General features: G+C 58.0%; 2 protein-coding genes across 3 annotated transcripts in view; one reads left to right on the plus strand and one right to left on the minus strand.

The window, feature by feature from the left end:
- The window catches only part of BRI3BP (BRI3 binding protein), a 27,423-nt gene extending 26,469 nt beyond the window's left edge, over positions 1-954 (minus strand). The window contains exon 1 of the mRNA XM_059408198.1: positions 601-954. Coding sequence (XP_059264181.1) covers positions 601-810 — 210 coding nt within the window. The 5' untranslated portion in view covers positions 811-954. The remainder of the gene's footprint in view (positions 1-600) is intronic.
- A 2,617-nt stretch (positions 955-3,571) lies between these two features.
- DHX37 (DEAH-box helicase 37) lies at positions 3,572-27,451 on the plus strand. Of its 2 annotated transcripts, none has more exons than XM_059408199.1 (27): positions 3,572-3,767; positions 5,171-5,340; positions 6,997-7,109; positions 7,679-8,009; positions 11,104-11,252; positions 12,314-12,406; positions 13,915-14,011; positions 14,914-15,027; positions 15,130-15,231; positions 15,494-15,608; positions 15,909-16,004; positions 16,210-16,331; positions 17,084-17,231; positions 17,787-17,863; positions 18,446-18,678; positions 19,856-19,967; positions 20,998-21,104; positions 21,251-21,439; positions 22,161-22,285; positions 22,371-22,487; positions 23,661-23,833; positions 24,568-24,682; positions 24,833-24,970; positions 25,172-25,266; positions 25,363-25,436; positions 26,708-26,805; positions 26,956-27,451. In XM_059408199.1, the coding sequence occupies exons 1-27, from the start codon at positions 3,662-3,664 to the stop codon at positions 27,039-27,041; spliced, it is 3,495 nt and encodes a 1,164-aa protein (XP_059264182.1). In that variant the 5' UTR covers positions 3,572-3,661; the 3' UTR covers positions 27,042-27,451. The 2 variants fall into 2 exon arrangements, with proteins under 2 accessions (XP_059264182.1, XP_059264183.1); XM_059408200.1 differs by having other exon boundaries at positions 16,210-16,295.
- Positions 27,452-27,517: the final 66 nt, after the last annotated feature.

The following is a 27,517-nucleotide window of genomic DNA, read 5'->3' on the forward strand; positions in this document are numbered from 1 at the left end:
GAAAGAAAGAAAGAAAGAAAGAAAGAAAGAAAGAAAGAAAGAAAGAAAGAAAAAGAGAAAGAACGGAAGAAAAAGAGAAAGAAAGGAAGGGGCCTAAATGTCTTCAAAGCATTAGGAGAAGGGCCTAAGGTGCTCAAGGGAAGTGGGTCGGTGTGAGGCTAGCAGAAAGGCGGGTTGCTGGGGACAGGGCAGGACGCCCCTGGGCAGCCGCGCGGCGCCTGGCTCATAGTAGGTGCTCATTCAAACGCGCTGAACGAATGAATGAGAGGCGCGGCCGGCCTCCGCGCGGCCCGACTCCCAGCCGCGCGGCGCTGGCGGGCAAGGTCCAAGGAGAAGTGCGGGGCGCAGAGCAGAGCAGAGGGCGCCCGAGGCCCTGCGTCCCCGCCGCGCGCGAGCTCCCGCGGCCCGTTGCGACCGCGGCCTGGCGCGGGGGCGGCGGGACCGCAGGAGGCAGGCCCCCCGCCGCGCAGGCCGGCCTCCCCCCTCCCCTCTCCCCGCCGCCCGGCAGCCTCGGAGGCCGCACACGGCCCAGGCCCGCCCCGGGCGCCAGGTGCGCGGCGGCCGGGGCAAGGTGACCGCAGGCTCGAGCCCGGCGCCCACCTTCTGAGCGGCGCGCACGTTGTCCTCGCCGAACAGGCTGCTGACGCTCTGCGAGAAGGTGTTGACCGTGCGGCGGTAGCTGTTCTTCTCGGTGCCGCCGCGGCCCCGCGCCCCCTGCGCGCCCGGGGCCAGCAGTCCGAGCAGCAGCAGCAGCAGCAGCAGCAGGAGCCCAGCCCGGGCCCGGGGCCCGCCCGAGGCGCGCGCGCCCATCCTGGGGCCGGCGAGATGCGGGGTCGGGAGCGGGGCTGAGGGCCGCACCGGGGACGCCGCGGCTCGGGCGGGGGGACCGCGTTGGCGCGCTGGTGGGGCCGCCCGCCGCGCCTCTGTCAGCCGCCGCCGCCGCCGCTGTCGCAGCGCCACCTGCCCCGCCCCGCGCGCAGAGCCGCGATGGCCCTGCCCACGCCTCGCCCCGCCCCCGGACGCGGGGTCCCGGCCATCGACCCGCCAACGTCCCCGCGAGGGGCGGCGGAGGCCGGAGGCTGCTGGGTCTCCCCGCCCCCGCTGAGTGGGGGGGGGGGGTGAGAGGGGTAACCGTTTATTTAAAAAATACCAATTTTTATGTTTAACTTTTCGGTAAAAAGCGGCCGGTGCAGGTAAAACTTGGCAACGGCCTCCGCGAGATCATGACCGCCATTGATTGGAGAACCAGATCCAAACATGTCACTGAGTTCATAACGATCCCCAATCCTCGGCCACCGTTGGCGACGGCAAGGGCTCCGGCTCATCCATTCATCCATTCTGAAATTTTTTTTGAAAGAAAGGGGAAGCAGCGAGCGGACATCCCTCCTGCCCCTCCTGAACGAGCTGTAATTCAGCGTCACAAAACAGGCGAGGAGGGGAAGTTTTCGGAAGATTAAGTCCGGCTGGTTCAAAAGGAGGGCGCGAGAGTGTTCGGAAATCACGACGCACCCCGTTAGTGACGTGATGGATGCAGCAGGAGGCTGAAACCCAGAAGGGGACTGACTGGTCGCGGCAGAACTTGAAAATGGAGAGGCCACGCGGTCCTGACCCGGGCGCGCCCGGCCCCGGTAGCAGGAAGTCACCTGCCGCACTTAGGATGGATTCTTGCCAAAACACTTTGAACCCTCACCGGATCTGACCTCCCCATCTAACCCACAGTTGGCAGGAAGTATGGGGGATGGAGGAGAAAATGAGAAGCCTTGAGTGAAATCCAGAATGTGGAGCATTCTACGGGGCAAACGACCCAGTTTCTTCAATAAGTAAATGGTATAAAGGGGCATCTGGGAGGCTCAGTGGGTTAAAGCTTCGGCTGGGGTCGTGATCTCAGGATCCTAGGATCGAGCCTCGCATCGGGCTCTCTGCTTAGCGGGAGGCCTGCTTCCTCCTGTCTCTCTCTGTCTACTTGTGATCTCTGTCTGTCACATAAATAAAAATCTTTTTTAAAAAATGGTATAAAAGTGTAGGAGGGTGACTGATTTTAAAAGACTGAAGGGCCATCAGTAACCAAATGCGGCAGAAGGGCCTGAAGCAAACTGTGTCCAACCAGACCTTATTTTTGACACCGTCAGGAAAATAAAACTTAACCTTTGCCAAGCCAAAGAGTGAAACATTGTATCTTATTTTTGAACTTACTTTTCTCTGGATTCCTGGTGACATTTTTTGCATATCAATTGGCCACATTAAGTTCTTACTTTTTAGGAAAACTTTTTTCCTGAGGTATAGCGTACAAACAGAAAAACACCCAAATCATACGGTGCTTTTTAATGAATTTAAACAACACACGAAGATATCCAGCACCCAGACCATTACCAGCTTCCCGGGAAAACTCCCTTTATCCTCTGCCACTATTTCCCCTCCAAAATTTAGGGAATTTATTTTGCCTGTTTTTGAACTTGATGTATATGGGATCACAGAGGATGCTTTTCTGCGATTGGTCTCCTTTTTCAACATATTTATGAGACCTGTGTATAGGTCTCTTTCATTATATTTTCTGGAGATAATCCTTTGGTATTTAATATTTTAGAAAATGCAGGAGAATGTATTACCTAATTAACTTTAAAATGCACACACTTTTTATTTACTTAGAGATATTTAAGGGAAAACTGCAGACCACTATCATTCTAAGCTATCAAACCTACAAAACCAGAGGTTTGCTATGTTAATTATTCTTTTCCCCCCAAAATCCATTTAAATTAATATATAACTTTATAAATATGTTCACACATACACTACCTACGTCCCCTCATGCACCACCTGTGTGTGTGCACGTATGTCATTTTGTTTTTGCTTTTCTTTTGGGGGGCAGGAGGGAAGCTTATGCAATCACATTCTCCGTTCATTCATTCATTCATTCCTACATTCAATAACTTACTGCTTATCTACTCTGCAGCCAGACCTCGTTCTAGGTTCCTTTTAAAATTCCAAAATAAACCCTAGTGCACTTTTCCCCCCGATAATATATTTTAAATGCCTGCCCTTAACAAATGAACGATTTTAACAGAAAAAAAAAAAATGCCGATATCACTGTTCTAGATGCAAGATAATTACAGGATCCAGAAAATACATTATTTCCGAGTGCGCTGCAGATAATGTGATGGGGTAATGAGAGTTTAAAGCCGCCTAATGGATGCTTTCTTCCCTTAGTGCTTCTGCCCTGTAATGGAAACATTTGTGCCTTTTCACTGCACAACTAATTATGTCTCTTACAGGAATATCAGAAAGTGCAGATGAGCGAAAACAAAAGGGAAGAAGTTTGCAGTGGAGGGGATTATATTTTAAAAGGCGACTAAACAGTCCCACTCCCCAATTAGTATTAGCAAATAACAGATTTAGAGACTCAGCTGCACCAGGCGCGAACCACTCAGGGCTTAAACTCAGGTCTCTAAGGCGACCTCAGGCTTCCCTCCCGCTTCTAAATTGGCCCCGCCCCGCTTTTCCACAGGCCCCGCCCCTAGACCCGCCCCCCAGGCTCCGGTTATCCTCAGTTCTCGCGAGAACGCAGTCCGGAAGTCTCGCGGCCTGAGCCCGGGGTCCGGGAGCCCACGTGGGCTGGGCTTCGGGGCTGTTTCTGTGCCCCAGAACCCGGGCGGTACTGGGCGCTATGGGGAAGCTGCGCCGGCGCTACAACGTCAAGGGGCGCCTGCAGGCGACCCCCGGCCCCTCGAAGGGCCCCCCGGAGCCGCCCCCCGTGCGGCTGGAACTAGAGGGTAAGGCGTCCCGGCCGGAGGCTGGGCCGGGGCTGGCCTGCGTCCTGCCTCCGAGACCTTGGGGCGGGGGGAGCGGGAGGAACCCCCTCTCAGATGCTCCACAGAGCGGGACACCGTGACAGTCTAATTGTAACGGTGAATTGGGGACAATCCCGAGGCTTTCTCCCCTGTGGAGTCCGGCACGAGTTTTTAAGTTTTATTTACCCAGGGGAGGGCAGGGAGGGAACCTGCTGCAACGTGGGGCCCGAACCCTGACATCAGGAGCCCCTCCCCCCCCTCCGCTCTTCCCGACGGAGCCGGCCAGGAGCCCTAAGCCCTCGTTTAGTAGCATGGGGAATGTGGGCAAGAAAGTGAAGCCATCCCATCTCTTTCTCTGGCTTCTGTTACAATCTCCTTGCCAGTGACCCCTGAATGAGTTTTTTTCAGCCCAGACATTTCTGCGCGGATTCCTCCCTGTTGGTAGGTTCGCCCACTGTGTGCCATGATTTGTTGCAGGGGACACAACAGGAGAGTTCTTTCTGGTTTTGTTTTATTTAAATCTCTGCCCTGCTGAGCTCAGATGCTGGTGGGAGGAGACACAGCTGCTCTGACACTTCGCAGCACAAAGACGGACAAGTCCAACCGGCAGGCGGAGCTAGTGGGAGTCCGACGTAGCCCACACGGAGCCCTGGGGTGGGAGCCGCGGCCTTAGATGGCAGGCAGGACAGGTGCTCCCCGACGGGCTGCCGCAGGTTGAGTAATACGGTAGCTGAATTGGGGTCTAGATTGGGAACTTTCAAACTATGACATTGAAAAGTAGATACGGGGGCACCTGGGTGGCTCAGTGGTTAAGCCTGCCTTGGGCTCAGGTCATGGTCTCAAGGTCCTGGGCTCTCAGCTCGGCGGGGAACCTGCTTCCCCGCCTCTCTCCTGATTTGTGATCTCCGTCAAATAAATAAATAAATAAAATCTTTAGGGAAAAAAAAAAGTAGATATGGCTTGAACTCAGCATTTAGTGCCCTGCAAAGGCTTTGGAGAATGTTGTAGTATTATGGTATTATGGAAATAGTTTTGACCTCACATCCACAGAAAGCACGACCCCGTTCTGAGGGGAGCACTGTTGCAGCAGGTTCCCTCCCTGCCCTCCCCTGACCACCATGATGGAGGTGCCCTCACTCACCATGGAGTCTGACACGTGGTGGGTGCTGGGCAGACGAGTTGAGGGAACGCTGACGGGCCTGCACCCCCATTCCTGTGTGGGCATTGGGGGGCTCACACATGGGACAGGGGGTGCCCATGAGAGGAGGCACAGAGCTCCCCCCCGCCCCCCGGAGAACATGGCATTAACGTTGACCCTGGAGGACCGCAGGCCTCTGTGGTCTCTGGTCCCTGGGCTGCGGGTTCAGGCATGTGTATCTTTCCAGGTAAAGACACGTTGAAAGGAGTAGATGCAAGCAATGCACTTGTTTTGCCGGGAAAGAAGAAAAAGAAACCCAAAGCCCCTCCACTGTCAAAGAAGGAGAAGAAGCCTCTGACCAAGAAAGAGCGAAAAATGCTGCAGAAAATTTTAGAACAGAAGGAGAAAAAGAGCCAGGTACGCCTGTTCCATCAGGGTCGGCATACGGCTCCCCACACTGGGGAGAGACAGGGTCTGTGTCCCCCGGCTTGATCTCTGCCACATGAATGTCCAGTCAAACTTTCCAGAACGGGGAGGGTGGAGGCATGCTTTGTGTCTGCACAATTCCATATAGTAGTTGCTGGGCATGTGTGGCTAGTATGGTTGGAGAAAGGAATTTTTTATGTGGCTTAATTTTAATTTAAATTCGAATGGCCTCGGGGTGCCTGGGTGGCTCAGTGGGTTAAAACCTCTGCCTTCGGCTCAGGTCATGATCTTGGGGTCCTAGGATCGAGCCCCACATGGGGCTCTCTGCTCAGCCGGGAGCCTGCTTCCTCCTCTCTCTCTCTCTCTGCCTGCCTCTCTGCCTACTTGTGATCTCTCTCTGTCAAATAAATAAATAAAATCTTAAAAAAAAAATTCGAATGGCCTCTGTGGCCAGCAGCCCCCATACCTGACACAGCTCAGGAGCCTGCAGACCCTCCAGGGGCCTGCCGAGGAGTCTCCGTCAGTCTGGATGCACCCAGCATCCTTGAGGCCGGATGTTTAGTAACTGGGCAGTCAGCCCATTAGCATGGTCATCTCTTCCTTTTTTGTCTTAATCATTTTGTGTCACTTACTTTTTTAACTTAATTCTGGAGAATCAACCTTTCTCCCTGCATACTTTTTTTTTTTAAGATTTTATTTATTTATTTGACATAGAGAGAGGTTACAAGTAGGCATAGAGGCAGGCAGAGGGAGAGGGAGAAGCAGGCTCCCTGCCGAGTAGAGAGCCCGACTTGGGGCTCGATCCCAGGACCCTGAGATCATGACCTGAGCTCAAGGCAGAGAGGATTAACCCACTGATCCACCCAGGCGCCCCTCCCTTCATACTTTTTTAAGGAACACATTTTGTAATGGGAGATTCAAACATCTACAGAAATGGAGAACCTCGTGCACTAAACTCAGTGTGTACCTGTCGCCAGCACAGCAACTGTCAATCCACGGTCCCCCAGTCATCTCCACAGCTGGCCTCTTTACCACCTTCTGGGTCAAAGCCCAGGTAGCAGAAATCTGTATCTAGGTCCCGGAGTTGCCGAAACAAACTGGATGGCTTACAGCAACAGAGATGTGTCCTGTTGTAGCTGTTGAGGCCAGGAGTCTGAAATCAATGTCCCTATGAAGGCTGTCGGGGGGCAGCCTTCCTTCTATCCAGCTTGGGGTGGTCCCAGGCATTCCTGGCCTGTGGTCATGTCCCTCCAGTCTTGGCCCCTGTCTTCACATGGCTGTCTCCTCTCTGTGTATTTTGTAAGGACACTTGTCTTGGAATTTGGGACCAACCTGAATAATGCAGGAACTCACTTGGAGAAATTTAACATAATTAGATCTGAAGAAAACCTTTTTCCAAATAAGATCACATTCTAGGACATGGGCATATTTGTTTAAAATAAAATAAATAAAATCTATTAAAAAAAGAAAGAAAGAAAGCCACCCTGGCTCACCGGGAGGCGGGACCACCACGCAACACTCATAATGTGACCTTAAGGTTAAAAAGACCAGTTGTTCACGAGGCCAGAATCTGATGTAGAGTCTCGCTTCCTGTCCAATGAGAGGGTCATCCTGCCTGATGTCTAATGCACTTGTTTCCTTCCCCAGCGAGTGGAGATGCTGCAGAAATTGAGCCAGGTCCAGGTTTCGGAAGCCGAGCTGCGACTGTTCTACACCACGTCCAAGCTGGGTACGGGGGACCGCATGTACCACAGCAGAGAGTGAGTGCGCCGGGCCCCCTGCCAGTGCCCTGGGGGAGGGCTTGAGTGGTGGAAGGACAGAGGACAGACGTGGGCAGCGGCCCTGAAGCTCCCAGGAACCCCGCCTGCGGGGTTTCTCCACCCAGCCACGATGGGGTTTCCTGCAGGGCAGAGTCCTGGTCTTAAGCACTGTGCGTATTTATGGCTGCTGTGAGTGCAAACTATGTCCCAGGCTCTCCTCGGCCCTGGGGGTAGAGGGGTGCACAAGAATAGAATAATAAGTAAGCTTACAGTCTCATGGTGGGGAGATGGGCAAGAACCAACTGACTCCATCTGTGTCTAGTGCTGGCAGGCACGAGGCAGAAAGTAAAGCAGGGAAAGAGGGTGCAGGGAGATGGGCCGGTCTCCCCGCTGGGTGACGTCTGGGTCAGGTGAGGGAGAGTGTACATGCGGGGAGCAGGGAGGCAAGTACAGAGGCCCTGGGGCGGGAAGGGGTATGGCCGTGGTGGGGTGTATAGCAACACAGAGCTGTGTCGGGTTGACTGGCCCATTGTAGGGCTTTCGTGCCTGTCCTTTGGCTGTCCCGGCAGGAAGTCTGACAAGACCGAAGCCCAGGGGCAGGAGAAGATCAGCAGCCTCAGTGGGGCTAACCGGAAGCGCTATCACCAAGAGTCGGAGGAGGAGGACTATGAGTCCTCAGCAGAATCTGAACCAGAGGAGGCCCCTGTCGCTGAGCCGGTGAAGGCTGGAGCCGGGGCACTGCCAGCTGCACCAGGGGTTGGCACTGGAAGCCCAGGGCCCAATAGCCAAGGCTGTCTGGCCGGAACTACCTCGGCACCTCCAGCAGCAGCCTCCACCCTGGCCAGGCCCCCGGCGAAGCCCGCCGTCTTCATTCCTGTGAACCGCACCCCCGAAATGCAGGTTCGCTGCTCTGGTGTTGGTGATGAGTGCTCAGGCTAGCACAGTGTGGGGTGCACCCTGTGGTGGGGGCACCCCTGGGGCTCAAGCAGGTCGCATTACTTCCTGTGCCCCAGTGGCCTCTCCTCGAACAGGGACAACTGCCTACCTGGGGGGTCCTGGGGGGTTGTCATAGAGACTGACGTGTGCCTACAGCAGGCCCGGCACGGGGCAGGGCTGTGGAGGTGGGTGTCACCTGCTTCTGTCATCACTGGCTCACCGTCACCCTCGGCCTCTGACCATGGGTCCCTGGCCCAGGTGACCACTCACCAGGACAAGAGCATGGGCTGTGCAGTCCATTGACTTGAAGTGGACATCTGGTTCCACCACTTTCTCGCCCATTCCCGGGCCTCCCTTTCTTCATCTGCAGAACGGGGTGGGGGCAGGGGGAGCAGGGGGCCTCCACCTCGGTGCCCGAGCGTGTGCCGGTGGCCAGGCCCTGGAAGTGCGGTGCTCTGTAGCCTCCGGCTGTCAGCACAGCAGAGGACATGGGCGGGGACAGGAGCCGTGTCGGAAAGGATCAGGGGCCGTGAAGGGGGAGAACAGGAGGGCCCGGGAAGCTGTCTAGGGCAAGTGCTAAGAACCCCCGGGAGCCGAGGAGAGGGGCTGTCCCACACTCAGAACCGCCGAGCTGAGTCCCTGAGGCAGGAGGCTCCCTGGGCCTGGGAGGGTCAGTTTCAGACCGCAGATTGTATAGTGGAAGCCGGGAGAGGTGACCAGCCCCCCCTTTTTTTTTTAATGGGAAAAAAAGAAAGAAGATACCAGTGCTATGTTCTACATAAGAATAAGTAGTATTTATTGAAACTGGTTTCAGTTACAGGTGCATTTATGTCCTTACATATGGTTAGAGCAAGCTGGCTGACTTTTCTTTTTGAGCGAGGGAATGTGTAACTGGGGGCGGGGCAGAGGGAGGGGGCCGGGAGAATCTTTTTTCTTTTTTTAAAGATTTTCTTTATTTATTTGACAGAGATCACAGGTAGGCAGAGAGGCAGGCAGAGGGGTGGGGGAAGCAGGCTCCCCGCTGAGCAGAGAGCCCGATGTGGGACTCGATCCCAGCACCCTGAGATCATGACCTGAGCCACCCAGGTGCCCCGGGAGAATCTTTTTCTTAAAGATTTTATTTATTTAGAGAGAGAGCAAGAACCCACGGCGGGTCCGGGAGGCAGGCAGGGGAGGAGCAGAGGGAAAATCCAAGCAGACTGTCCACCAGGTGCAGAGCCCCACGTGCAGGGCTCCATCCCAGGACCCTGAGATCATGACCTGAGCTGAAACCAAGAGTCAGATACCTAACCGACTTAGCCACCCAGGCGCCCCTAGATTTCCTTCCAGGTGAAGTCAGAGCTCAGTGCCATCTGCTGGCTGGTGGTGGTGTGGGGTCCTGCTTCACCCTCATGCGGGGACCCTGGCTCCACCCTCAGGTGTCCCTACTGCCCTGTTCTGGTTTCGTCCTCTCTTAGTCTTTATTCACATACATGTTCCCAAGCCATCTATTACTTAAGTTTACCTGGTTTTATAAACGACGTCATGTCATTTTTCCCCCAGCCTTTTGCTTTTTTTGTTAGTTTTATGTTTCTGAGCTTTATTTATGCACCATGATGCACGAGCCAAAGTTCATCTGCCTGGGGGGGCATTTTACCCCGGCTGTGTCGTGTCCTACTGTGTGAATAGAGCACAGTTCAAGTATCCTTACACGTGCAACATTTTCTCTTGGACAGTGTTTGCACATTGACGGTCACAACCGTCATGGGTCATGAGATCGCCAGCACTTTTTGCTTTTGAAGCAAATAGAATAGAAATAGAATGGGATGCTTTTTAACATGAGCGTGCTTCAGAGAGTGAACGTGAGCAGTGGTTCATAAAACTTTTCCAGTATGGGAAACGTTGACCCTTGAACAACACGGCAGTTGGGGCACTGACTCTCTGCGCAGTCAGAAACCCACACGCAACTTTGAATTCCCCAAAAACTTAACCGCAAAAAGCCTGCCATTGACCAGAAGCCTTATCAATAACACGAGAGAGCCAACTGATACGTGTTTTGTGTGGTGTGTGTTACGTAATGTATTTTTACAATAAAGCAAGCCAGAGAAAAGATGTGAAGAAATCATAAGGAAGATAAAACACATCTCTAGTCCTGTACCTTTTTTTTTTTTTTTTTTTAAAGTAATACCTGTGCCCAATGTGGGCTCGAACCTGTGATCCTGAGATCGAGCGTCAGATGCTCTGCTGACGGAGCCAGCCAGGCGCTCCTAGTGCTGTCCTTCATTTACAGGGAAAACATCTGTGCATAAGGAATCGGACTCGTTGCGTTCAAACGCAGCTTGTGTTGTTCAGGGGTCAGCTGTACGTGCGTGTACGTGTGTGTGTGCGTGTGTGTAATGAGTTACCACACAAAACCTGTTCTGTGTGTGTGTTACAGGAAAGAAGGTTTGAAAGTGACTGCTCTGGGGGCATCTGGGCAGCCCAGTCGGTTAGGCATCCGACTCTCCATTGCAGTCAGGTGGTGATCTCAGGGTTACGGATCTGGGATCAAGCCCCGCACTCAGCAGGGAGTCTGCTTGTCCCTTTCCTCTGTGCCCCCTCCCTAGCCCCGGAGCTCACGCACGCAGTCTCTCAAATGAATAAAATCGTAAAGTCACTGCTCTGGAGGATGTGTCTGTGGGAGGAATCGCAGGGTGGCAGGTCCTTGAATTAGATAAGATTAGTACCGGGTTGTTTACTGGAGTGATCAGATGGAAATGTAAACCCACCCACCCCGCTCCCAGCAACAGCTGAGACTGCTGTGTCTCAGGGGGGCTCCTCTGTCCCAGCTAAGCCTTCTCCAAGAACTTCTACTCTGACCCAGAAGGACCCCGCCCATGTCTCTGTCTCCTGGGGGCTGTGACTCTGTGTCCCGCTCCTCAGCGGTCAGGGTTCACCCGTTCCCCTGTGGCAGGGCGTCATCAACTTGATAGGAAGCTTGCAGCATCCACATGCCCACGGACACCTTTCCAGAAACCGTGTCAACCTTGATAGTCCTACTGACCCCCAGTTCCCTGAGCACTGACTTCTCTTCTGCCAGGAAGAGCGGCTGAAGCTCCCCATTCTCGCCGAAGAACAAGCGATCATGGAGGCCGTTGCTGAGCACCCCATCGTCATCGTGTGTGGGGAGACTGGCAGCGGGAAGACCACGCAGGTGCCGCAGTTTCTCTACGAAGCAGGCTACAGCAGGTGGGGGCTGGCCGCACGGTCCTCTGAAGGTTCTTCAGGTGACAGTGGAGCTGTGATCCCCAAAAGTTATTCCGAACACGAGCTCCCACGGATCTAGTCCTAGCTTTGCCATTTATGTGCTGTGTGGCGTTGGCCAAGCTCCTTAACCTCTCTGGGCCTCTGCGTCCTCAGTTCTGAGATAAGGACAGCCATGGCACCTACTTCACAGGGTATGTAGGTGAACAGAGGGAATTTGCATAAAATGCTTGGATTGGTCCCTGGCACGTGGGGCAGTGTGTTTGCTGATGTCTCCTCCTGTTGGCACTTTTGACCCGTGTGTGCATCATGGGTCCCCAAGACCACCCCAGCTTCACGGATTTGCTGGGAAGGTTCATGGGACCCAGCCTGTAGCTGTACACGTAAGTGTTTTACTAGAGCAAAAGAGCACAGAACACAGCCAGCAGAGGGGAGAGGCACAAGGGGTGAAGTCTGGCAGATCCAGGCCACGGGCTTCCAGAGCCCTCTCCCAGTAGACGGAGCGGGGGGGTGTTTGTTGTGGTCACCTCGGCACCCTCTGCCCGGGACGCCCCTGAGTCCCAGGTGCCCAGAAGATAAGCAGGTGGTCCAGCATCAGCCACATTGTTTGTGCAGACAGCCCAGGTACACGACCAGGAGCCCTCCTGAAACTCCAGCCCTGGATGCCAGCCACCTTCAACCCAGTATGCTGACCCTCCTAAGGAGAGCAGCTTACTATGTTAATTGTTCTGTGCACAGCCCAGAATCTGGCCCCTAGCCCTTGGCAAGCTCTGTGTCGAAAGGAGCACATTATCTGCTCCCCCCGGGCCCCGTTTTGGCAGCAGCTGTCTGGTTTTCATCGGGCCGTGACCGCCGAAGCATCTGTGTGCTGACCGGCGGGCCGCTCCCTTGTGCTGTTCGGAGGTGCCTTGTCTGGTGCCCGTCCCATTCCCCCCGCTGAGAGGGCCGCTCCGCTCGCTGAATCCTGACATGGAACGTGGGCGGCTTGGGGATGGACGAGCGGCCGGAGCGCCGCTGATGCGCCCGTCCTGCTCTCCCTCCCCCAGTGACAACAGCATCATCGGCATCACGGAGCCCCGCCGAGTGGCTGCCGTGGCCATGTCCCAGCGAGTGGCCAAGGAGATGAATCTGTCACAGAGGTGAGGGCTCTGCCTCCTGGGGGAGGGGTGAGGGTGGCCCCTGGCCTTGCTGGTGGGCCCCGTCGGTCCCAAGGGCGCTGGGTGGGAGTGTTGCTTCCGCATCTGAGCACAGGGGTCTGCTCGTGCAGGAAGGCTTCCCATCCCCTGGACAGTAGGACGTCCTGGGGCGGGGGCCGCAGAGCATGGACAGGGCACCCAGGCCCCTGTGCTCCCTTCATGCACAGGGCACTGAGGACCCTTCTGGGGGTTCAGGGATGGAGCAGAGCCAGGGGGCGGGACACAGTGGGCAATGATGAGTGCTCGCGCAGGCGAGTTATTTTAGGCAAAGCTCCTGAGCGCAGATCATCTGCTGCTGGTGAAGCTGTGGGACGTGATTTGGACGACAGACGGAAGCCAGCACAGCGCTTGCTTGAGGCTGTCTCGGGGCCACGTTTAGAATGCGCCTGCCTAGCCCCAGCCTAGACTGTGGTCTTCGGCTTCAAAGAGGTGGCACGTCCAGTGTGGTCTAAAGCTGAGAAAGCACCAAAGCATGTAGAGTGGCCCTCATCTGGCTTGTTAGTGAACGTGGACAGAGCAGCACCAGCACCCCGGGACCGGCATGCAAGCGAGGGGGGGGGGGGGAGGTGCCGCAGCGTGTTTCCTGCGGATCCTTCCAGACAGTTGCAGGCACGGACAAGGAACTCTGTGCATTTGTCTGTATTTCTTCCCATCTGACTTTGACAGAAATGGTTTCTACTCCCCACGTCCTTCTGTGTCTTTCCTGTCGCATCAAACGGTTTACGTTGAAAATGACTGTACATACAGACTTGCCCTCTTTTCTCCTCCGTTTTCGCTTTTTATCGTGAACATTTTATTATTTTTTTAAAGATTTTATTTATTTGACAGAGAAAGAGAGATCACAAGTAGGCAGAGAGGCAGGCAGAGAGAGAGGGGAGGAAGCAGGCTCTTCCAGAGAGCCCGATGCAGGGCTCAATCCCAGGACCCTGGGATCATGATCGAAGGCAGAGGCTTTAACCCATTGAGCCACCCAGGCGCCCCTATCATAGACATTTTATTTATTTATTTTTTAAATTTTATATATTTATTGGACAGAGAGAGAGATCACAAGTAGGCAGAGAAGCCAGCAGAGAGAGAGAGGGAGAAGCAGGCTCTGTGCTGAGCAGAGAGCCCGATGTGGGGCTCGATCCCAGGACTCTGAGATCATGACCTGAGCTGAAGACAGAGGCTGAATCCACTGAGCCCCAATCGTGGACATTTTAAACATAATACCCTGACCATGACTAAGCCCGGAAGAACTCTGGAGCATCCTCCTGTCCTCTTCTGAAAGGGTTCCAGAGTTGGTGGTCCAGCTCGCACCCCAGCCGCGGTCTGGGTCTCCAGGGGGCTGCGGCGGTCCCCCTTCCCTCCACAGCACGTTGGCGACAAAGTGGGGGCCAGGCCTCTGCTGTCTGGTGTGGTGCAACCACATGGCTGTAGCTGGTCGGGGCCTGGCCTGCTTATCTCTGCAGGGTCGTCTCCTACCAGATCCGATACGAAGGGAATGTCACCGAGGAGACCAGGATCAAGTTCATGACGGATGGCGTGTTGCTCAAGGAAATCCAGAAGGTTGGTCGCTCCTCTTGTCACAAAGCAAGGCCAGCGAGCCTGGGCTGGGGAGTTTGCGTGTCCCCCCACCCCCGCCCCCAGGAAGTGAGCCGCTGGCATGGTGACCACCGGCAAAGCACTGTGCGGCATAGCACCTCTGTGTGACCTTGGGCAAGTTACTTAACCTCTCTGGGCCTCAGCTTCTTGATCTGAAAGCCTGGACTCATAACTGTTTTGAAGCAGAGATGATGCGACGCACAGAAGCCCCTCAGCACAACAGCTGGCAGGTGCTCGTTCCGTGTGGACTCACGTCACTGTGATTTGGTTCACAGACGTGCTTCAGCCACGAGTGTACTCCTGGCTGCGCGACGTCCACCTGGGCAGGGACCTCTGGGCAGGGCAGAGGTGGTGCCTTTCTCCACCAGGATGCCAGCTGCGGTCACTGGGAATGTAGCTGTGAATGTGCTGTGATGGGGTTGAGTATGGCTCCTTTCTCTGTGGCGTCTGCTGTCCCAGCACCCTCGGTTCCCCCTGCTGCCACCTCCTCATTCCTGTTCCCTGCCTGCCCTCCCTACCTGCCAGCGCCTGGCTCGGGAAGCGGGGCTGTAATGCGTCGTAGCTGCCCTTCCTCCAGCAGTTTCTTTGCCGGGCCCGGGCCCCAGGCTGTGCGTTTTACAGATAGTGATTGTCCCAGAAACCTCCCTGTGACTCTGCGAGGTGGGTTCTGTTGCCCCAACTTAGGAATAGAGAACCCGGCACAGGGAGGCAGAGGAACTTGCCCGAGGTCACAGGCCAGGTGCTCCGGGATCCCTGCCAGCAGTGACAAGAGCTCCCGGGGTGGGAGAGTTTTGGGGTGTGCGTGACCTTGGAGTGGCTCGGGCCTGGGCTGGCAGACTCACCCCACCGCCCCTCCCCCTCCCTAGGACTTCCTGCTGCCAAGATACAAGGTGGTGCTCATCGACGAGGCCCATGAGAGGAGCGTGTACACGGACATCCTCATCGGCCTGCTGTCCCGCATCGTGGCTCTCCGGGCCAAGGTAGAACCCCCTGGGCCACGCCTGCCTGCTATGGTGAAAGGGTCTCCCGAAGGCCCCCACGCCAGGGCTCTGGCCGTCGTCACTGGGTTTGTTGTCCCCTAGAGGCACATGCCGCTGAAGCTGCTCATCATGTCGGCCACGCTGCGGGTGGAGGACTTCACGCAGAACCAGCGGCTCTTCCCCCAGCCGCCGCCCGTCATCAAGGTAGTGCCGGGGCCAGAGCCTCGGGCGGGCGAGGGCAAGCAGGGCCTGGCTGCGGGGATGGTGGGACACCTGGTTGGCGGAGGCCGAGCATGGGCGGGGGCATGGGGGTGGCCTCTCTGCCGGTGGAGGCCCAACTCTGTGCGGTGAATGCGGGCCGGCGTTAGGGAGCTCCAAGGGCGGGTAGGTCGGGGAAGGCAGGAGGCGCCAGGCTGTGGCAGAGGCTCAGTGCATGGCCCCGGTGCACCCCTGGGGTGCATCCCAGGTGGAGTCCCGGCAGTTCCCGGTGACCGTGCACTTCAACAAGCGGACCCCGCTAGAAGACTACAGTGGCGAGTGCTTCCGGAAGGTCTGCAAGATCCACCGCATGCTGCCGCCAGGTGAGGCCTTGGGGACCAGACAGGCCGGACCTGCCCTCCGAACCCCCGGGGTGCAGATGAGCCGCCGTGAGCATCCTCGTGTGGGCTTTGGTTGGCGTCCCTCTCCCCTGGTCTTCTGTGCCCATGCCCGGGGAGTCAAATAGCGGGTTGTGCAGCACTTTCCAGCTCCCTGTCACATGTTCTGGCCTGGGTCTCAGCTGCTGTGACCGGTCTTCCTCGTGCCCAGCTCTCGGCGGACGGGGAAGACGATGCTTGCTCTGTGAGCACATGGATAGCGGGGGGGTCTCTTTTTTGGCTCAGGCGGCATCCTGGTGTTCCTGACGGGGCAGGCGGAGGTGCACGCGCTGTGCCGCAGGCTGAGGAGAGCTTTCCCACACACCCGACGCAGGCCCCCAGGTAACGCGGCAGCTCTGGGCCCTGGGAGCCGGCGGGGGGTCAGCCTCGGCCTCCCGGCCTCACGGCTTCCCTGTCGGGGGAGCCGGTGCCTTGGGCATGGCTAGCGGCGGAGCGGCGGAGCGGCCTGACTCCGGACAGACGAACAGAGTCCTCAGCCTGCATCTGGCCTCAAGATGTCTTTCTCCTCAATCTGCTCCTGTTGCAGAGAGAGAAGATCGAGAAGATTCAGTGGAGGAGATGCGGAAGTTCAAGAAGTCAAGGACAAGAGCAAGGAGGGCGGCGGCGGCGGCGGTGTGTAGAGGCTCGCGCAGCAGGGCGGCGGCGGCGGTGTGTAGGGGATCGCACAGCAGGGCCGCTCCAGGCTCTGAGGCTGCCTTGTTTCTCTGGTGGCCAGCAGCCCCACATAGCTGTGTGGAGCCTAATTTAATTAAAATGAAGTAAAATTAAAATTCAGTTCCTTAGTCACTTCGGTCCGTTTTAGGGGCTCAGTAGCCATCTGGCGCTGCTGGTGACGGTATTGGGCAGCACGGGTCTGGTACATTCCTATAGTGGAAGGAGGTTCTACAGGGCGGTGCTGCTCAGAGGCTGCAGGGTGCGCTGTGATTTGAAGTGTTTACGGTTCCCTGTGCTGTGGGCCAGGAGGAAGCTTCTAGAAGGCCAGCCCTAAGCACCTGAGCTGGGCCTGTGAGATGCTCTGGGAGGGCTCGGGGTCCCTGGTGTTGCCTGCAGAACCGGGGCGGGGGTGCTCTCCCCTGGCATCTGCACATTGTCGTCATGGATGCGTGGGTAACAGCATCCTTGTTTGGAGGTCACTAACCCCCATGCTGTGTTTGGGACCCGCCAGGCGGCGCTCTTAAGTGCCTCCTGCATGCTGAGTCCGTCTTCACAGCAGGCCTGTAGCCGAGTGAGATAGTCCTGTGGCTAGCCTCAGCGATACAGCGAGGAGGGCTGCTGGAGCTGCCTGAGGCCTCGTGGCTCCGGGGTCGGGGGATGGGGCCTTGCACTTCGACACGCTTGTCTCTCCTGCCCGTGACCTACGTCTCCTGCAGTCTGTGGTTCTGACGTCTTGTTTGCCGTAGGCACTGCCCCAGATCAGTTTGGACAGCTACTCGGTGTTGCCAGCAGGCGAGGGTGACGAGGACAGGGAGGCGGAGATGGACGAGGAGGAGGAGGAGGCCCTGGGCTCCGACCTTGACCTGGACTTGGGGGACGACGGAGAAGATGGAGGTGTGCCCCGGGCAGGGCCCCTACTCATGGTCCTTCGGTCGTTCGTTTAGCAGGTGTCTCTTGAGCGTTTGCTGTGTACCAGGCCCCGTTGTTAGGCCCAGACATCTTTGTCTCGAGCCTCAAGAGAGCTGGGCTTTCTGCCGCTTTGTGCCTACTGTTTGCTGAGCTCTTTCAACTGCCTGACAAAGCAGAACCTCAAATATTTGTAGTGTTAATTGTAACGGGGGTGCTCGGCTTTGCTGGGTAAATGCAGGCCTCAGGCCTGGCTGGGAGGGCTGCCTAGTTCTAGGGCCCCGTGTTGGCAGAGGAGTCCGGGTCCTCGTGGGGTTGCCCGAGGGCGTCTGGTGGCCAGACCTCTGAGGAGATCCTACAGCGAAGCGGCATTCCCCACTGGGAATGGGGTGGGGATCGTGGAGCTTCTGACCCCGAGCCAGACTCTGCTCACCCACTGTGCTGTCCAGAGCATGGAGAACAGGTCGGGGGCTGCCGGGCGGTCTGAGGTGGGCGCCTGCCGGGGGCGTCTGGGAGAGCCAGCGGGCCTCTGCTTTCCGGCAGGTGAGCAGCCGGACGCCTCGCTCCCCCTCCACGTGCTCCCGCTCTACTCTTTGCTGGCCCCCGAGAAGCAAGCGCAGGTAACAACAGCCTGGGGCCTGGGGTGGATGCTGGCTGGGTGCTTGGCTGGGGCCCCCCCGAAGGGCCCTGGGAGAAGGGCAGGTCAGGCCCTGGGCTGTCCTCGTCATCAGTGGTTTGATCAACACCCCCAGTTTTAGAAGGACGTTGGGATTTCTTTGGAGAACAGGAATGCCTCCCTGCGTCCATGCTGAGAAACACTGTGACCTGAGGCAAGGAGAGGGCTTGTCACCCTCGCCACCTCTGCGGTCCCACTAGCCTGGCTAATTCTCTGTGATTAAGGGGCGCCAGGGTGGCTCCGTGGGTTAAAGCCTCTGCCTTCAGCTCAGGTCATGATCTCAGAGTCCTGGGATCGAGCCCCGCATCGGGCAGGGAGCCTGCTTCCCCGATCTCTCTGTCTGCTTCTCTGCCTACTTGTGATCTCTGTCTGTCAAATAAATAATTTTTTTTTTTAAATCTTAAAAAAATTCTCTGTGATTAAGAGAGATTTCCTGGCTTCTTGGCCCCTCTCCCAACCGCCCCCCCCACCCCACCCATCTGTCACATGAATTCTTTCCTGATTCTGGTGGTTTTTTGCTGCCCAGGTCTTCCAGCCTCCCCCAGAGGGGACGCGGCTGTGTGTCGTGGCCACCAACGTGGCTGAGACGTCCCTCACCATCCCGGGCATCAAGTACGTGGTAGACTGTGGGAAGGTCAAGAAGCGGCACTACGACCGTGTCACCGGCGTGTCCTCCTTCCGGGTCACCTGGGTGTCCCAGGCCTCAGCCGATCAGCGGGCGGGCCGAGCGGGCCGGACGGAGCCGGGCCACTGCTACAGGTGGGCCTCCCTGGGCCTCTCCAGTGATGCGGGGGGGGGGGGGGGGGGGGGGGGGCACTGCAGCAGCCACCAGCATGGAGCAAAGAACAGGGGTTCCCTCCCCAGGCTGCAGCGGGTACTGTCCTACTGGAGACGGTCCTTGGGCGGTTCTGTGGGGCCTCGTTGGTGCTCAGTTGGCTACTGACTCAGTAGGTGACTTAATTTGTAGTGGCTGTGTTTTCGTGTTACTTTGTGACAACTTCGTGGTGGTGAAATTAACCTACCATAAATGTCACCGTTTTGAAGCCTGCCGTTCGGGGGGGCTGTAGTGTTGGCGGCGGTGTGTGGCGTCTCCACGGCCCGTTCCCAGTATTCTCATCACTGCCCCTTCCTGTCCCCACTCTTGGATGTGTGTCTCCATCTCCCTGGGTCTGTCCCAGGGGAGGGGTTGCTGGGTCCCGTGGCGGCTATGCTGCTCCGGCTGGGACCCGCTGTGCTGTGTCCCCCAGCCGCTACACCGTGTGGCCCTCCCACCAGCCGTGCATGGAAGTTTTCCCTGGTTGCCCCATGTTCTCTCCAATACCTGTTAGTTTTCCATTTTTTAAAGACTGGAACTGTGCTGCGGTGGCACGTTGTAGTCCTGGTTTGCGTGTCCCTGATGGCTGGTGACCCTGCGTGTCTTTCCCCATGCATTTTGGCCATTTATTTGTGTTCTTTGGATAAATGCTTTTTCAGATCTCTTGCTTGTTTCTTAGTAGGGTTACTTGTCCTTTATTGTGGAGCAGAAAGAGTTCTTTTCCTAATCTGGACAGTAAAGCCTCCTTAGAGGTGCTGTTGGCAAGTGTGCTCTTGCAGCTTTTGTCCTTTTAATTTTTGATAGTTTTATTGCTGGTTTTGTTGATATTTCAAATTATGAAAAGAGGAAATTGAGAAATGGTGCACAAAAACCTAGGGAGAAGTGACCGTGGTTGCTGTTTGCTGGGGACTGGGCTCCAGGCGCCACTCTCCGTCCCTCACGTGGAGGCTGACCCCTCTGAGTCCGCACCTCGGGGCAGGGACACAAGGCAGTGGATGGGGCGTGGGGGCACGTGCCTGTCCTCCGGGGCCGGTGGAGATCCAGTGCTGGGTGGCTTGGCCGAGTTCCCTTTTGGTTTATTGATACAATAATTCCATTATGTTGGTGCTTCTCTTGGCCCAGGCTCTATTCGTCTGCAGTTTTTGGTGACTTTGAGCAGTTTCCTCCTCCTGAAATCAGCCGGAGGCCCGTTGAAGACTTGATCCTTCAGATGAAAGCACTCAACATTGAAAAGGTCAGCGGCGGCCCCAGCCCTGCCTATATACCCCACAGAGCTTCCCGCACGCTGTGTCTACACAGCTCCCCCCCGGCATGGCCGGCTCCCGAGACCCCCTGCCTCCCCAGGACTCACCCTTCCCAACACCCAGAGCGCCTGCCCAAGGCACAGAGGGCTGTTGCTGTCCATGGACTTCCAGAATGTTCTGTTGACTCAATCCTCTGGCGACAGCAGCATCCTCACGATGCCCCTGTCCAGGGGTCCCCCACCTTTCTGCTGTTCCAGGGAGCGTGGTGCAGGCAGACAGAGACCCTGGGCCCATTACTAGTCATTCCCGATCCTTCCTCCCCAACCCCGAGTCTCCATGGCTTTGTCTGCTTCGGACATTTCATGTAAATGGAGTCATTCCTATAAATGTCTTCAGCGGTCACCCCTATGGTGGCATGTGTCCGCACTTCAGTCCTTTCCGGCTGAGTCCTGCTCCATCCTGGGGCCCGGCCACGTACCGTCTAGCCATTCACCTGTCGATGGGCGCCTGTGTTGTCGCCACCTGTGGCCATGAGCGCCAGAGCAGCTGTGGACACGGGTGTGTGCGGATTTGCTAGAACACTAGTCTGGAGTCGGTCACCCTCTCTCAGCTGCCACCGCCCCTGAGCCCGGTCCCTCCCTCCCCTCACTGTCATGCGGGTACGCCGGTCTCCGTGTTCACTCCCGGGTAGTCCGGGCCCTTCCAGCATAGGCAGAGCCCTGCCCTTGTCGTCTGCTTTCTTGGTCTCTGGGGCCAAGAACGGCCGTGGCGCACATGAGGTGCTCAGTACATGCTATCGAGCGCGTGGATCGTGTGAATAAATGAAGGAGGCGGCACTTGGGGTTCCCGTGGCTCACAGACGAGGAGCGTCCCTGGGGTCCTTTCTGAGTGTCGGGGCCGTGAGTGGTGTCGGGACAGGTGCGGGAGCGCTGTCCTCCTGCCCGGCCTGCCGTGCTGGCCCCCGCGTTCTTGCTTGCTTCTCTGCAGTCCAGCTGCCCCTCCACTTCTCCCCCTGCCCAGGTCATCAACTTCCCCTTTCCAACGCCTCCCTCCGTGGAGGCCCTCGTGGCCGCCGAGGAGCTGTTGATCGCGCTCGGTGCCCTGCAGGCGCCCCAGAAAACAGAGAGGTAGGTAGGGTCGGGGCGGGGGGAGCCAAGAGCCAGTTCCCAGCCCCGTTCTCAGCCCTCTGCCTCCTGAGCTGCCCTGAGCACCAGGGCCGCTGAGTCGCAACACCTCTCACCCCACCCCTCCACCGCATATTCCCCTCCTCCAGCATGAAGCAGCTGCAGAGGTCCCGGCTGAGCTGCCCCATCACTGCACTGGGCAGGACCATGGCCACATTCCCCGTGGCGCCCCGCTACGCCAAGATGCTGGCACTGAGCAGGCAACACGGCTGTCTGCCCTACGCCATCACCATTGTGGCCGCCATGACTGTCCGCGAGCTGTTCGAGGAGCTGGACAGGTGGGCACGGGGTTGGGGGCGCTGCTCAGGCCAGTGGGGGCTGCTCTGTGCTGAGCGGCAACCGGTAGCCCGGCCTCCAGGGGGAGTCACTGGCACGTTGGGTGGCCTCATGCTAGTGCTCATCCGCTCTGAGCCCAGCGGCGTTCAGAGCCCTGCAGAGTCCGGTCTTCGCTTGGGGAGCCCATAGAGCCTATAATGACCAGGAGCCCAGGCTCTGGCCCAGACCCCTGGTTCCAATCTCCCTCCGCTACTCCAGGCTGTGTGGCTTCAGGGGGTGACTTCACCTCTCTGGGCCTCACCTTTCCCATCTGGAAAATGGGGGTGAGACAAAAATAATAATGGAGTTGTTGTTGGGGTTAAAGTAGTTAACACGAGCTAAGGGCTCCAAAATGTGTCTGCCGCACGCTCTAACCCTGGCGTTGGCGCCTCTCTATGGGCCGGGGAGCCGCGACAGTGATCACTGACCCAGGCCGCCCTCGGTGGCTGGGACGGCAGCATTGGTTGTTGGATTCTTCGTGATCAGGTCTCTAGATCTGATCTAGAGAATGGTTGGCTTAGGAGAACGCACATTTTTCGTCTCCTGGGCTACAGGTGGTGAATTTTATGTCCAAGACCTTAACCGTGTTAGTCAGTGGCTACCCCCAGGATTTTTCTCTGCCCCTGCTGCCTCGAGGGCGGCCAGACCGACAGCGGTAGCCCGGGTGGGGGTGTGTGTTTGCAGACCTGCGGCCAGCGAAAACGAGCTCGCCGGGCTGAAGGCCAAGCGGGCCCGGGTGGCCCAGATGAAGAGGATCTGGGCAGGGCAGGGCGCCTCTCTCAAGCTCGGAGACATCATGGTGCTGCTCGGTGCGTGCCCCCTGCGGCCTGGAGGGGTGGCGGAGGTCCGGCAGGCCTGGGGCAGGGCAGCAAGCCAGTGCCCCCTCATCCGCAGGTGCTGTGGGAGCGTGTGAGTACTCCGGCTGCTCCCCCCAGTTCTGTGAGGCCAACGGGCTTCGGTACAAGGCCATGGTGGAGATCCGGCGCCTGCGGGGACAGCTGACCACTGCAGGTAGCGTCCCCCATGCCAGCCTCTGGCGGCTCCCCAGGTCCCCCATCTCTGGCGACACCAGCAGAGAACTTGACCGTTGTAACGATGAAAGTTGTTTTGAGCCGCGTTAACCCCGCACCATTAATCCCCATTATCCACGGAGTCCACATCTGCAAATTCACCAGCTCGCTGAGATTTATCCGTAACCCCCGAATTGGTCCTGGCCACTTCCGGGCCGTGCGGGCCGAGGGAAGGTAACGTGCAGTCCCTCCCACGAGGCCTTTCCCCGGGCTCCTCTTTTCCTTAGTAGCATCCCTAGGACGGGCCTGGAGCTGCTCGCTACATCTTCCCAGCAGCCCCTGAGGCCCGTAGTCCCATCTTGGGTTCCCTCCCTTGCATCAAGTGGAGGCCCCCCTGGGGAGGCAGGGAGCAGCTGGCAGTGCGGTCCCCCTCTTCCTGCCCCTGGGCTGAGCTGGTGGAGCTCGTCTGCGTTCTGTTCTTGGGCCTGCGTCCTTTCGTCTTCTTTCCTTTTTTCTCTTTCTTTATGTTAAACAACATGTATTCTGCCAAAGGTTTTGTAGAAAAGACAAGAGGAGGTTTATCCGGTAAATCTCAGAACATAGTTTTCTTCCAAGTCTGAGCCTCCCGTACTCCCTGCTCTGCCCCTCCCGAGCTGCACGGCCCAAAGCCCCCTTCTTTATACCGTCCACAGCTTCAGACCGGCCTCCTCCTCCTCCCCTCGCCCCTGCGGAAGGGTGAGGCCTCCCCTGATCTCGTGCCTGCCTTGGCTCCCTGCAGAAGCTCGAGGCGAGACAGTCTTCGCCCTGCGGTGCGCACCCAGGGATGAGAAATTCCCCTACTCGCCGAGACTTATTTGCAACCCCGCTCATCGGTCCCTCCCAGACACACGTGTCTTGCACCCAGGCCAGGGGCTGGTCCGCGCCCGCCCAGCGGGTTCTCCCTTAGCGCCTCCGCTGCTGCCCGCTGAGGACTTGGGGTTTTGTCCTAAGGAGGAGAAGGGCATGGGTTTGGGGCAGGCAGCTGAGGGCTTTGTCTCCCCCAGCAGCCTCGGTGGAGAGGAGCCAAAACAAGTAGGCAGGAGTGTCTGGAGCTCCACAACGTGGAGTGGTGTGAGAAGGTCAGGGCAGAGGAGACCGCGGCTCCCACTGTCCTCATACCTGGCTTTCCTCGCAGTCAATACCGTGTGCCCCGAGGCCGGGCTCTTCGTGGACCCCAAGATGCAGCCGCCGTCTGAGAGCCAGGTGACCTACCTGCGGCAGATCGTGGCGGCCGGCCTGGGCGACCACCTGGCGCGCAGGGTGCAGAGCGAGGACCTGCTGGACGACGCGTGGAAGAACGCCTACAAGGTCGGCGGGCGCGGGGAGTGCAGCGCCGTGCGCAGGCTGATCTCGCCAGGCTCCTGGCCCCCCCGCCCTCCCCATCTTTCTGGCATCCTGCCAGCCTGAGCGCGGGGGGGGGGGGGGGGGCTGTTGGGGGCCCCTCCTCCTCACACACGAGTGCCTGCAGCCTCTGGGAAAGTCCCCGCCAAGGACCAGGGCAGGGTGTGTGGCAGGGTCACGTTTTCCTTTGGGTCTTCGCTTTGCCCCCAACTCTATTTTCGTAACCACTTAATTCAGAGAGAAATCACATGCCCTACAATTCCCCGCTTGAAGGCGTGCAGTTCCGTGGCAGTTCCGTCTCCACGGAGCTGCATGGCCACAGGCGCAGTCAGCTTCACGGCATCGTCAGCCTCCCCCAAAGACGCCCGTGCCCGTTAGCAGGGGCTCCCCTTTTTCTGCCCCGTGAATCTGCATTCCATGTCTCCGGAAGTGTCCGTTCTGGATGTTCTGGATGTGGTCTATGTGTGGCTTGTCTCACGTGGCACCCCATCATCCGGGTGCAGCCGCGGGGCTCAGTGCTGCTCGGCGTACAGACCTGCCCCACACGTGGCCACGTACAGACGCGCGTGCGGGGCCCCACCGTGGGCTGACCGCACACACTCCTGTGCTTCAGGCGGGGCGTGTAATCGAATTCACGTGGGCTCATCTCCCTGGTGTTTGTGCCTTGCCTGGACTCGTCCTCGCTCTCCGTCTCTCTGCAGACGCCTCTCCTCGATGACCCCGTCTTCATCCACCCCAGCTCCGTCCTTTTCCGAGAGCTGCCCGAGTTCGTGGTCTACCAGGAAATCGTGGAGACCACCAAGATGTACATGAAAGGTAGCCGAGCTGGTGGCCAGCTCTTTGTCTGACTCTCTGCGGCTCTGGTGAGCTGTGTCACCGGGACCCTGGTTGGGGGGGTGGGACCCTGGCACCCCTCCACAGCAGTGCCGCGGCGACCCCCCCAGCCCTTCTCTCCCTGGTTCCCAGGTGTTTCGGCTGTTGAGGTCCAGTGGATCCCGGTCCTGCTGCCTTCCTACTGCCAGTTCGACAAGCCCCTGGAGGAGCCGCCCCCGACCTACTGCCCGGAGAAGGGGCGGGTACTGTGTCACCGGGCCAGCGTGTTCTGTGAGTCAGGGTGACTTCCTGCCAGCCTCAGGTGCTGGCAGACACATGGTCCCACACCGTGCACCCTGGGAATGGAGGTCACGGGCCGTGTCACCTCAGGCCTTCTGTCTTTTCACAGGGCGGGACCCGAGACTCAGGGACATGACTAGGGCCCTATGGGGACCCATCCCAGACCCCTGCTCACAGGCTCTTGCCTTCCAGATCGTGTCGGGTGGCCGCTCCCTGCGGTGCAGGTGGATTTCCCGGAGGGCATTGACTGTTACAAGCACTTCGCCCGCGTTCTGCTGGAAGGGCAGGTAGGCAGCCCAGCAGCTCCCCTGCTCCCTTGCCTGGGGGGACATGGGCAGAAGGTGAGCCGGGACCCCTCATCCTGTCCTGTGGTCTCTCCCCAGGTCTTCCCCAAGCTGGCTTCCTACCGGGGCTGCTTGTTGTCCAGCCCCAGCACGATGCTGAAGACATGGGCCAGGTACAGGCTTCCCCAGGAGCGTCAGGGTGGCACGTAGTGGGGAAGGGAGCCCACACTAGTGCCCCAGGGCCGGCCGTAACAAATGACCACCAACCAAGCGCTTTAAAACAGCAGAAATAGATTTCTCGCAGCCTTACAGTCCAGAGGTTGGCAGTGAAGGATCAGCAGGGCTGTGTTCCCTCTGCAGGCTCTGGGTGGGCGGGGGGTGGGGGGATTCTTCCTGCCTCTTCCAGCTCCTGGTGCATCCAGGCATTCCTTGGCTTGTGACCACATCCCTCCAAGGTCTGCCTCTGTGTTCACGTGGCTGTGCCTCCTTGTCTCTGGGTTTTCTCTTCTCGTAAGGACACCAGTCACCAGATGTAGGGCACACCCCAGTCCAGTACGAGCTCCTCTTAAATGATTCCATCTGCAAAGATCTTCCTCCCAAACAAGGAAATAAGGTCATGTTCTGAGGTTTTGGGGAGACTCTGGTCAGCCCATCTTGAGGTCCAGGTGTCCAGGAGACATCCTGCACACGAGCCCTGGGGGCCGCCTGCCTGCTGAGCACAGGACCCCCCTTTCCCAACAACCTTCTGCTTAGCCCTGCCCTTCCCTTTTGCTTGCTTTCTGCCCACCCAGCTCCAAGCAGACACATGCCCCTTCCTAAGGTGACCTCCTAGTTGGTGCAAGGGGCCTGACCCACAGGCATCAGGCAGGCATGTACGTAGGCCAGGGTCTCCTGGGACTCAGGGTGGGGGCATGGCGCCAGGGGCCCCTGCCAGTCAAGTCGTTCCCCCGGCATTTCGGAGCACCTGCTCTGTGCCAGGCATGTCCTCATGCTAGCTGCGGAGGCTGTCACCAGAGAGAACCTAACTAGGACAGATGGCATGTGGGGACTGGGCTACAAAGGGACAGGGGAGGACGTCCAGTGGGGTAGGGTTGGTCCAGTGGGGTCTGACCAAGCAGATGGGGACAGGGTAGGGCTGTGAGCAGAAGTACGGAGGAAGGTTCTAGGTGGGATGAGCAGCGTGTATGGTAGCAGCCTGGGTGGTAGCGCTCGAGGACCCTGTCGAAAGCCAGGGTGGGGGGTCAGAGGCAGGAAAGAGTCAAGCGTGAGAAGAGATGAAGTTGGAGGGGTGATCGAGTCTAGATCCTTCTCTCTGGCCAGCACCCCCAGCATGACAGAGGCAGACTGTTCACCGTCCTAGGTGCGGCTGGCCTAGCAGTGGGACCTGCCCCTTCCCACAGCTGCTGGGCACAGCGATACCCTACAGCCACGTTTCCACCTGCAGGCTACAGCCCAGGACGGAGAGTCTGCTGAGAGCCCTTGTTGCCGAGCAGGCCCTCTGCCGGGAGGCCTTGCTGGCTGCTTGGAGGAAAAGCCCCAAATGTGAGTGTCACCAGTGCCCTGTGGCCCAGGGCTCGCAGATGGACAGGATGGGATCCACCGAGGCAACCGAGGGGTGGTGGGAGGCGCTGCTGTGCTGCGGGCACCCGGGTCCAGAGCCGCTCTGACTGTCCTCTCTCCTGCCCTCTGCAGACCTGCTGGCCGAGTACTGTCAATGGCTCCCACAGGCCATGCACGCCGACGTTGAGAAAGCCTGGCCCCCCACCTCTGACCCCTGACCCAAGGCCTGGCTGTAAGACCAGGGACTGGTCTGGGGAACCCAGAGAGCTGGCTGTGGCTGGTTTCCAGCCTGGTCGCCCTGGCCGGTGGACTGCTCCCAGGAGGCGGGCCAGGCCCCTGGAAACCCTCGCTCATCTGGGATATAAAACGTCTGGACACAGCTTGCTGCTGCCCTGGGCAGTCGGACCCCAGGGGTCCTTTTTAAAACTACTTATTATGTGGCGGAGAATGGTTTTACTTCCTGTGCCACTCTGGGGACTACATTAGTCCCTTGCGGAGTGGCAGGGCCGGAGGGGGAAGCGACAGCAGGCAGGAGGTGCCCTCAGGCCCTTCCTCTGCATCCCCTCCCCAGCGGGGGTGGTGCTCCCTTGCTGTGCATCACTTTTAATAAAAATATCTGCTGTCAGCATACCAGTGTGCGCATCTAGTGGGTCTCAGTGCACGTGTCTGCAGGACACTGTCCCACCCCCACCCT

Source organism: Mustela nigripes, chromosome 8, assembly GCF_022355385.1.
Source record: "Mustela nigripes isolate SB6536 chromosome 8, MUSNIG.SB6536, whole genome shotgun sequence".
In the NCBI taxonomy this organism is placed as follows: domain Eukaryota; kingdom Metazoa; phylum Chordata; class Mammalia; order Carnivora; family Mustelidae; genus Mustela; species Mustela nigripes.